This window comes from Cynocephalus volans, chromosome 10 (assembly GCF_027409185.1).
Source record: "Cynocephalus volans isolate mCynVol1 chromosome 10, mCynVol1.pri, whole genome shotgun sequence".
Lineage (NCBI taxonomy): Eukaryota > Metazoa > Chordata > Mammalia > Dermoptera > Cynocephalidae > Cynocephalus > Cynocephalus volans.
The window spans coordinates 35821910-35833332 of NC_084469.1; the positions used below are offsets into that span (position 1 = coordinate 35821910).

Consider the following 11423-nt stretch of genomic DNA (forward strand, 5'->3'; position numbering starts at 1 on the left):
TTAATTTACTTAGTGTTTAGAGGTCAGACAGAATAAATCTAAGGAAAATATAAGGAAAGAACATAACATAACCTGTTAGCAACCTAACTTGTTTCAACAAACCGATGTTACATCTTATCCAACTCCAAAGCCCAGTACATACCGATCACAATGCTAGCAACTGTGGCTCTCCCCAGCCCTATTCTGTTACTTAACAAGACTTCTTCAGAGTCAAGTGCTCTCTGACTAGAATCTTAGGTAGGAACCCTTTCTCCACCTGACTGATTGAAGATATGATCTTTCCAAACTCCAACCTCTGTAGTGACCTTAATACTCTGAGAAAAACTCAGATTCTCCTGTAAATACCATGGATGATGTGCTTTGAAAATGAACTCAGAAATTCACTCAGGTTGTACCTGAGCTCAGTTGGAAAAAATCAAACAAACTCAGTAAAAGTTACCTGCAAAATCTCAGAATTATCATGGGGAATGGCTGCAAATAAAATAAACAGTCCTTTCTTTCACTCCTTCTCTTTTACAATCACAGTCTCTTTTCTATTTATCTCCTTCTCTCTCCTGCTTGCTGCTATCTACAATGTCCAATGTAGGGAATGAAGCTGAAGACTCTGGCTGAGAAACAGCTCACTCTTTCCCACGTTCCAGGTCTGCACAACTGTTTGGTTGTGCCGCTACACTTCTGGTCCTTCACAATTCGCTGCACTGGGCCTCACCCAAAACTGATCCAATCTCTCAAATCTTAGGTGTTGACATTTCAATCTGACCACAATCTCTTAATTTTCCAGTTTTCTCACTCCCTCACTCCCATTAACCCTGTTCTTCAACACCATCAAAACCTCCAGCCCTTGATCCATCAGTCCCCTCTTGCTCAGACTTCCATTTCTATGAGCCTGGACTCCAGATACAACCACTGAATTACTTCTTGCTGGGCTAGCAATGGAGGGACAACATTCTCTTGCCCTCACAGACCTGGAGCAATCTAGTCTGGCAAAATCACACAGCCAGACAAAAGTGAGGTTGCCTTACACATGGTCATTCCTTCTCAGCTGGATGCTCAATGCTGCTTTCCAGTTGTCTTCTGGTACCTGGCTTCTCCTTTTTTCCAAGCCTTTTCCATTCTCCTCAAACCACCTTCCCAACCTTCCTTCCTCTTACTCTATTAGTTTGTATCCTACTTCATAGGGGAAAAAAATAAGGGAGACCATCACACGTGATTGAAACTACTCTGGCAAAGGTCATTAATGAACTGTTCGTTTCTCAGCTTTTCCCATGGCTAGCTCCTCCCATCAGCCAGATTCCAGTTCAAACGCCTCCTTCTCAAAGGGCTCTTCACTGGCCCGCTGTGGAAAGCCATTCTCCTACTTACTCCATCCCATAGCCCTGTTTCATTTCCTTATAGGACTTATCATGAAGGCAGGGACTCGGCCTGTCCTGTTCAACACACTATCCCCAGCACCTAGAACACAGTAAGTGCTCAGTAAATAGTCCTTAAATAAATGAATTCCTAAGAGGAAAAGTCCTGATTTACTGAAGTTTTGAATTATTTATGAGCTTCAGTAGCACACTCCTTGCATAAAACTCAACCATCCTTTTCCAATCTCAGACTATTACTTGGCTAACTTCTCTCTCCACTTCTCTTCATTCTCAGTCTAAGTCCTATCTATGCCGACTCCTTCAAATCATTTCCACCTCTGTCTACTATCCCCCAAACCTACTGTCATTCTAGATTTTTTTCAGTATCTGGCTTGCATTTTTCCTCTCTACCTTATCCGTCGTTATTTTCAATAACAACTTCTTAGTCACTAACTGCAACATATGTGCCAGCTGCTAACCACAGGATAACCCCAGCCTCAATCTCACCCTGAACTGCTTCCTCCTAAAAACCTCAGCTTTCACCTTCATTCCCCAGTGAAGCTGTTCTTGGTCTTCACTGAAACTTCCAAGCTTGTGGCCCCCTCCGCTTTTTATTCTTGGATATGCACCTGATTTCTACCATTTTGTCATCTGTATCCTCCTATTAATGCAACTCCTATTACACTCCCTGGTCTTTCTGCCACATGCTCCCTCCCACCTTATCATGCTCTAGAATGCCACTCTGTAAGTCTTCAAATACCATTTATTATATTTAAATGCAGATTGGATTATTTAAACTTAGCATGTTAAGATTTAAAGTAAAACAAGACTTGAGTAAGTAAGAGACACTCTTTTTATCTTTAATAGAAACAGTAATGTTAAAAGGATAATGTGGATATTCTACATTCTCATTTGATTAGAATGAGATGTGTGATTTACATTAATTCCCAGTTAAGACTTCACATGATTATTTAGAAGAAATACTTACATAGATAAGTCCTGAATAGTAGCGATCCTTCAGATTATGTAAAACAGAAGCTTCATTCAAGCATGTCAATTCTGCCATATCCTCCACCTTGGAAAACTTAGGTGGGTTCATCTTCTGAATATCATCTTTGTTGACCATTGCTTTCTTTCCATTCTCTGCCAGCTCCACCATAACTTCATCTCCCCGTTCTTCTTTGATACTAGCTGCTTCAAAACCATGGCGTTCTGATGGAATCCACACTAGCTTTTTAGCCGTCCAATCAGCTTGAGTGGCAGGGTTGTAGATGACAGCCCTGTCCACAAAGAGATACCTCTCTGGATCCTCAAGTCCAGTTCTCTGCGCCATTGTGAACAGAAGGATCCAAGAACAATCGCTTCTAAGAGAAGAAGAGGAGGGCAGAGTCAGATGTTTGAGAAATACAAAATAATTTACAAGTTTTACTTTTCTAAGAAAGTTCAAACAAAACCTTTGGTAAACATACAGCATAAACTTTGAGTTAAGGAGTTAGCATATTCCTCTTCACAGCCATACTAACCAAGTTTCCAAGGTAAATTTCAGGGATGACCACAAATTATGACTCTGGTTGTCTGATGACCACTCAAGATCTGCCCTCAGTTACACAGGGCTGAAAAACAGGTGGAAGAAAAAAGCAAAGTTCCAGGTTGACCTTTTTTTCTCTTCATCTCTTTCACCCACCGCCACAAATTAAACAGGGAGTTAAGAAGGGAAATGAGAAAGAAAAAAAAGAAAAGAAAAGATGCATAATGAAAGGTCCATGGAGTGAGACTGGAATTAGTGTGCGCACAGGATACAGCTACAAACACACATGAGGACTGCCAGAAGAGTAAAAGAATCAGGTATAAAACATGCCTGCCATTCTACTTTCAGACAACAGACTCGAAATGCTTCCTTACAAATACCCCGAATCAGTCCCCCCACAGCTTCTCTATGGCTCTGAGTGATCTTAATGTGATTAAATGGGGCCGCATAAGACAAGCGTAACTTGGCTTCACCCTACAGCGTGTCCAGTATGTGATGGTAGCTATTCAGATCTCCACTCCCATCCTGCAGCTGCTCCTACTCCCCCTGTCTCCTCATCAGCACTTTATTCATTCTACTACCCTGTCCTCTTGCCTCTGAACAGACTTGAATGTGATTATGTCTTCCCTTTAGAGTTTGTCCCAGAAGCAAACATAATATTCCAGATATGGTCTGACCAGTGCAGAAGAAAAAAAAACTGTTAACAGCCTTGGCCACATTGAGGAAAGTACTCATTCTGTGAGTTTTATAGTTAATGTATCTAAAGTCCTAACTGGTTTATTTAGAACTCATTTACTATTGGAGCATAAGAAGCTACCAGCAAAAGCTCTGTACACGTGGCTGCCAAGCTACATCTCCTCCGATACTTGTGCAATTGGCTTTTTGGATCAAATGAAAGGATTTTACATTCATCATTTACTTTTCTGATGTGACTTATCATTCCTGCCTGATAGTATCTTTTTGGAATCCAATATCATCTTAAACATTTTTGCTATTTCTCCAAATTCCGGTTATTTCAAAATTCATAGGCATGATTTCCATGACTTCATCCAAATCAACACAAGAAGCCAACTGAATAACTACTCTTGCTCTATCAAATTCCCCCCAACTTCTCCCCCTCCCTACCCTGGTTTCTTTGTAGGCAAGAGGATAGATAGAAGGAGGGCATCCTTTGCAGCCTGCAAGGGAAATCATGAACTAGTCCTAAGTTGTTTAGAGGTTCTTGAGTCCACAGCTGAATTTCAAGCTCCATGAAATCACTGATATGGTATTAAAACACTGTATACTTAGTGTGTGCATGTGTGTGTTATTCTAAGGAGAACACCCATAACTTTCTTTAGTCTGTGTCCTAAAAAATCCATTTTGATGGTGGGTACAGATACTAGCCCCTTAACCTCTAAAAATAATAATAATAATTTACCAGAATCAAAGAGCTAATATTCTTCAGAAATTATTTGTTACAATGTAATGCATTATAACACCCATGTTCTAGAGTAGCGTTCTCAAATTTTGGCATGCATCACCAGCACCTAAAAGGTTCATTAAAACACAAACTGCTGGGTCCCATCCCTGGAGTTTCTGACTCAGTAGGTCTGGGGTGGAGCCTGAGAACTTGCATTTCTAACAAGTTACCAGATGATGCTGATGATGCTGGTCCTGGGAGACACTTGACAACCTGACTGCTCCACAGTTCTCTGGTTGCCATGGTAAGCCACTGTTACTAGCAGGTATGTTGGGATAGAAAAAGAGGTTAAAAACCAATGTTCTAGACTAATTCATAACATGATTTATAGAATATGCTTATGTTTTAAATGTTATGGACTTGGATTAAAAAAATCACAAAACGTGATTAATGGTATTAAAACTTCTACAAACAAAACTACTGACATGTTTTATAACTAAACTTTCACTTGCCACCTTACGCATCTGTGTGGTGAGGGCAATACAGAAAATACTCATGGGCACACGTACATTCTGAAGAATAGTTTCAAAAGCCCATTACCTCTAGCAACTGGTCAAATAAGACTATTAACAAGTCCTCTGTCTTCCCAACTTAAACAGGGCTCTGGTAAGAAGAAGGAAGGGAGATCATCCTAGGTGAATTTGAGGACAGGAAATAGGACACCCATTCCACCTCTCAGAAGGACAGAGTCTACTAAAAGAGAAAATATCCAACCATAACAATATATGATAATAAGCGACTCTTATTATTCTTACTAGGTATAAATTGTTATCCAATAGAGCACTTAGTAAACTGTCTTGCTGCCAGTAGGCACATACACATTTCTTTAACTTTACATTGGGCAAGTAATTAGATGCTTAAATTTAGTAAGTGATTATAAATTAGAATAACTTAACAGGTCATTTCTAGAGCAGGTCTAGAAAAAGTTGATTATATATTTTAAAATTATTTTATCAAAACGGGTCATTTTAAATTTATCGGTACATTTTCTGGGTAGGGAAATGCTTGTAATTTAATACAAGGAAAAAATAGTATATCACAAAAGTGTAATTACAGTACACTTTTGATTTTGTGAAAGAGAATTACATACACATGTATTTTTTAAAAATGGAACAAATATTCACTGAATCTTTAGTGGGTAGTTGGATTACAAATTACTTTTACTTTTTCAGGTTTTTCTACAACTAGATACTGTGAGGATGGGTGCCTGTTCCTTGCTACATCTTGAGCACTTAGCCTAGTCTCTCGTACATAATAGGGGATATATACCTATTGATCAATATTACGTGAATGGTACCTACTCTTATAGTGAGCTTCAACTTCTCCACAACCAAAAATCTACTATTCCTTCAACTCCTCACCCAAATGCCACCCTTTCATAAGTTCTTTTCAGGTCAATCTGGCAATAACCCTTCTCCGTCTCCTAACATTTTGCACTGTTCTTCTGGCATTCTTTTTGCCCTACCTTGCATTGTAACAGAGGGCTTAGCAGGTAGTAGGTGCTCCTATTGTTGTTTAATTGATAGAGCCCATGAGGCCAGTGGAGATGTATTATTCGGTCTAATTCTTCACTTGTGATGGCCAAATATGTCATATATTTTTCACTCCACTGTACACCTGGTACCCAATCTGGATAATACTGGTATTTAACAGGGTGCCACTCCCAAATGCTTTGCCTTGAAGAAAAGATAATACAATTTTTAAAATCAGCAAATACTGTTGCTATATATCACTAATTACAGCCAGGCACTATTCTAAGCAGTTTACATACATCAACTCAATCCTCACAACAGCGCTATGAGGTAGGTATCATTAATATCTCCATTTTACAGATAAGGAATCCGAGGTAGAGAAAGCCAGTAACCAGCCCAAGGTCACACAGCTAACAAGTAGCAGAGCTGGAATTAAACCTAAAGTTCAACTTCAGAGGGCATGCTAGAATGATGGAAGGAGAGAGAGGAAATTTTGAAGGGCATGTAGTACACTATGTACTACCTCTCTACTAAATAAAACCCTATCAATTATGACTTAAAGAGCAGGTATAGGCTTAGCCAATGAACATACTAGCACAATCTGGCAAAGGCTTTATATTTTATATAATACCTATACCTAGGGAAAAAAGGAATAAACAGGAACCTCTTTGCAGCAGACATAAAGATAATCTGAAGGTTCTTAGTGTCATTTGAAAAAACTGCCTAATTAAAATTAAATCATGTATATGTGTATGAATTAGCCCCCTACAGAGCCAAAGTTCTCATCCCCCTCATTTGTTTAAGACACACACACACCTGGGGCTCCATCCCCCACCAGGTCATTTTTTACTTCCAATGAAATGCTACCCAGCAAACTTCTCAGCTGCCTCCCAGCACCTACTGTATGTGTGGATAGAAGTAAACAATTCAATTTTATGAATAGCTTGCATATAGAAAGGCACATAAAAAGGATGGATAAATTGTCCATGATAAAGCATCCCTCTAAAACAGATAAACTAAAATAGAACTGTCCTAATTTGTGTAACGCTACCGTTCAGGTCACTTACATTACAGGGCTGTGCAAGTCTATTAACTTAACCAAAATTCTGCTTAACCATATAACCACAAACACAAACCCAAACGCAAAAGGTCACTATTGTTGTTATGGCCAGACCATCTCCCAATTATCTTTACATTATACTAAATATTTCCAAAAGTTGTGTCCAACACCAGTTATTTTAATTCCTCATATGTGATAACAAAGTACATAAACTGCTCAAGCACAGTCTTCCACCCTACAACATGCACTTCAAAATTTCCTCCATCGCACCTTCTATCCAGTCTGTCTTCATTGTAATGATTTCCCTAAGGAGCCCAAATAAAAAGCCAGGCTCTCACAGGTCACATCCCTTTGCTGCAAAAGCTTGTGCTATATCTCACAATTACACCATATGCTTTCTCCAGATAAGGACGGCAAGAACTGAATTTGAGATGCATAAAATGGCCACTTTTCCAGAACCCGAGACAGACAGGGCATACTTAAACATCAAAAGCATGGGACTAAAAGAATAACTAATAAAGGCAGACTGATGAAAGAGATGAAACAATAAATAGATTATAAAGTTTTCTAGAGTGAGATACTATCAACAATTACCAAACCTAAACTCAAAAAATCCTCAGTTTCAATGTTAAAAAACAAAATCTCAGTAAAGCCAAATTATTATATTTAACATTTTATTATTCGGTGAAAACAGCAGTCTTTGTTTCATCTGCAGTCTGGATCTACCCCGCCTGCTTTCGCCTACCCCACCCCAGCCCACCCCACCCCCTCCATCCTCCGCAGTGATCTTGAAGGGAGCTGCAGAGGCCCTAAGAAACGGAGATAACGGTCGTAGGCAGAGGCCACGTTACCCAAACCTCACCAGCCCGGGTCAGACCCGCCGAGCCGCCAACCTCCTTCCTAAGGCCCTAGTTCCCAGGCAGGCCTGGCTGGGGGCCTCCGCGTCCCCGGGCCGCATCCGCCCACCACAGGCCCACAAAGCCCCCGCAAATACCAGGACTCCGCAGCTTCAACTTCCCTCCGACCCAATTCCATTCCGATTTTATGGGATCAGGCTGTGACCCCAACTGCTGAAGGGAAGGAAGAGACTCTGCGGCGAGCCATTCCCAGATCACTTACACAATAAAGGGAGCCCGAGGCGAGGGCTCGCCCTTCCCCCGGCCGCCCTGCTGCAGCGCGCCCCCGCCGCGTTTCCCGCCTCGCCCCCACAAACCGCCCGGGCCTCGCCGGGCGTCCCCCCTCCCGGCCCTGGCGGTCCACAGAGCACGCTGTATGACCACCCCCACCGGCCCTACTTCCCCAGTGCCAGCAGAGGCCGACCCTCCGCCGCCGGCTCCCGGGCCCCTCACCCGCCGCATGCTTCCCCGGCCGCGAAGAGCCTCTGCCCTCCCGTCCTTCCACCCCACAGGTCCGCCGCGCGCCGCCCGCCTCCCGAGCCCTGGCGAACCCCTCTAGCGCGTCCGGGGGGCCCGGCCAGGCCTAACGCACCCAGCAACCCACCCAGGGCCCTTCTTGTCCAGCCCACCTCCCAGGAACTCGCTTTCCAGCTTACCCCAGGATCCCCTCTCCTCCTGGGAGGCAGACAGACTCGCGGGACACCCTGGGACCCTCACCGGAGCACTAGACCCCAAACCCCGCTACCCCAGGGATCCCACACACCAAGGACCTGGTCTGCACATCCCCACCCCCAGATCTCCAACACCAGCCCCCCAGGGGTCGCCCTCTCGCACACCCAGGTCCTGATCCCTGCAGGGGTCTCACTCTCAAGGACCTCACTTCCCAGCCCCTCCAAGGGTCTCTCCATTTCCACCCACTGGGGTCTTGTCACCCCCTACCCTGGGTACCTGCTCGCACGAATCTAAGATTCCCGCGGCACAAACCCTCCCGCCCGGAGTCCCCTCTGTCTCCCCCAGTTCCCGCTTCGGCTCCATTCCTGCCCTCCACAGATACCCGGTCCCCCGAGCCCGGGATGCTTCCCTCTCCCCACAAGCCGTTCCTCCCCCCTCCCCCCCCCCCCGCCCCGCCGCACTCGGACCCGGGCAGCCGCACCTCTCACCTTCAGCCGAAGATGGTGGCGCCGGCGCACGTCCCCAGCCGCGACCACAGATACGGCGCCTTAGTCCCAAACCCACCGCTGCCTCCGTCGGGCTCCTTTAGCACTGCTGCTCCGGCTTGCCCCACCCACTCCCACCCTCATTGGGCCAGCTCCACGCCCATCACCGCCGCCCCCAGACCCACTGGTCCGTTTGCGCGCCCATCTCCAAGGGAAGACGTTAGCAACCCGAACGAAGCTACCTTCCCGAGTCCGGCTCCCTCCACCCACCTGGAATGACTCTCATTGGCTCCCGCTGCCAGCCCAGGCCGCCAAGGCCCCAATCTCATAGGCTGGCTCTCACGCCCGTCATAGATTCCGGGAGGTGCGGCAAGAACGGTGACGGCTGATTGGCTGGCTCGGGCGGAGATGGACAGCTAAGGCTGGAGAGGCACCCGGCGATCCCGCGAGGCAGCGGGTGCGGACCCTGCAGCGGCCGGCGCGCTACGCTGGCCCTGCCCCTGCGGACAGTGGGTCAGGTGTGCCGCGGCCGGAGCCCGGAGCTCCGACTGCACGCGCCTCCCCCTAGCGTCCTGCCGCAGCTGCAGCCCACTCGAGCGTCTGGCTGCCTCCTCCGCTTGCCGCAGCCGGCGTGTCCCGCAGCGGGACAGGTTTCCACCGCGGAGTCGCGGGCCCCCGGCACCGCCTGCAGGGGCGGGGCCGGAGCGCGGTCCACAGGCCTGACGTCACCCCGGGGTTGTGGGGGGTGGGGGCCACGGCTCTGCAGCTCACCTGCAGTGGGGGAGGGGCTGCGGGGGGAGGGGCGCAGCTCCGCCCTAGCGCCGGGGCTCTGCGGGGCCCCGGCTGCGGTCCGCGCTCAGGCCATTGTCCCGACCCAGGGCCCAGGGCTGATCCTGCCCGGGCCGGCGGGGCGCCGGACACCGTCCTCTGCTGCCGCAGTTTTGGTGTTAGCGAGGGGAGGGGCCTCCCTGCCCAGCCTCCAGCCAGGGCTGAGATTCCAGAAAAATGAGAATAATCGAGCCGGCCTATGGAAAAAAGACTTGGGAAAAAGACTTCATTCGCCTCGTTCGCTCACTCATTCATTCACTCGTCAAATAGCTCCCTACTTGAGAGGGGCTGGGAGGGGGTTTTAGGACGATAAAACTGGATTCCTGCAGTGCTGTCATATCCCCTAGGGCCTATGAGCTTTTCAATGACCTTAGAAAATGTTTGAGACCTGAAAAGAAATGGCTCCAAAATAAGGAAAAGAAACTGGAAAAATCAAAGTTAATAAATGTTGAGTGAAATGTCTGCAGAACCTAGTCAACTGCAACAGAACTCTTACATAATTATATATAAATATAATAAAGTTTAAATTACAAGAACAAAATGTTTATTCTTGCAAAAACTGAAAATCATCAGAATCCTTTTTTAAAATGTATAGCAAGATGTAGTTATTTAATACTGGGTATGGGTGCATTTTAACACGTGTGATATGATGTAAGTGCCTAAGCCTTGGAAATTTCTAGTCTGGTAAAAAGTGGATAGAACAAACAAAACAAGGCAGGAAGTGATAAGGAAAGGTCTGAGGAATTCAAAGACTTCAAGGCAGCTGAGTGCAGAGTCCTTCCTGGGGAAGTTCATGTTGTGCTATGTACTGTCCTTTGTCCTGGTGCGTCTGGTCCCTCACCCCCACTTGCCAACTGGGGTAGCTGCCCCTTGTCCAGGTGTCCTGTGACTTGGCTCTATGAAGAGGTCTGTTCTTAATGCAGTCTGCACATGGAGTATAAGTTAACTATACAAAATAATGTTAGTGATATTCCTCTTTTGAATTTTTAAATGTGTTTAGAGAAGACCAGAGACTCCATCTCTAAGGCCTGATTCTCAGCTTTGTCAGCCACTGAAGTCATTTCTGAATGCAGTATTCCATGCTTAGATCATCCACACACAAATAGTCCCAGAAGCCACCATGTCCATAGTTTCTCATCTTTTTAAAGCTTCCTCGTAATTTTAAAACAAACTCAGTGGACCATCAAAAGCGCAGGGCAGGAAGTTCATCAGAATTAAACATCACAAAGACATTCGTCTTGATGAGAAATCAATAATAAAGAGAATGTCCCCAAATGTATCTCTAGCTCTGGCATCTCTCCAGCACTTAGGGTCTCCATTTTCAAGTGTCTGCTAGATACCTCTACCTGGATGGGAGGGAAACTGAAAAAGCAGTGGGTCCCAAACCTATTTTCTTCCTATCTCCACTTCATCCCACCACTCAAACTGTCTCTTGCTTCCCAACTTCCCTTTGTTAATAAATCCAGTCTTGAAGCTTATTTGGTCCTTCTCCCTTGCTCCCTACACCTAGTCCCCCTTTGTCTCTATCACTCGTAGGCAGGCAGGCTCTGCTGACTCCAGTCTCTCCCCATGTAGCTCCATCCTGGAATTTACTGCCATTTTGATAAGGAAAACACAGGATTTAGAACGGGGCTTTGAATCCAATTCTGCTACTTACTAGGTGTTTAACCT

General features: G+C 45.6%; 1 protein-coding gene across 9 annotated transcripts in view; it reads right to left on the reverse strand.

Annotated features, from left to right (window-relative positions):
• Window positions 1-9582, reverse strand: part of MYH10 (myosin heavy chain 10) — a 145902-nt gene extending 136320 nt beyond the window's left edge. For 3 of the 9 annotated variants that reach the window (XM_063111208.1, XM_063111202.1, XM_063111203.1), the window contains exons 1-2: window positions 9195-9581; window positions 2338-2713 (exon numbers count right to left, since the gene is read on the reverse strand). In XM_063111208.1, the coding sequence (XP_062967278.1) occupies window positions 2338-2713; window positions 9195-9253 (435 nt within the window). In that variant the 5' untranslated portion in view covers window positions 9254-9581. Of the gene's footprint in view, window positions 1-2337; window positions 2714-2872; window positions 2963-8220; window positions 8238-8927; window positions 9059-9194 lie in introns of those variants that run through there. The other 6 variants (XM_063111209.1, XM_063111201.1, XM_063111206.1 and 3 more) reach the window with 5 other exon arrangements.
• Window positions 9583-11423: the final 1841 nt, after the last annotated feature.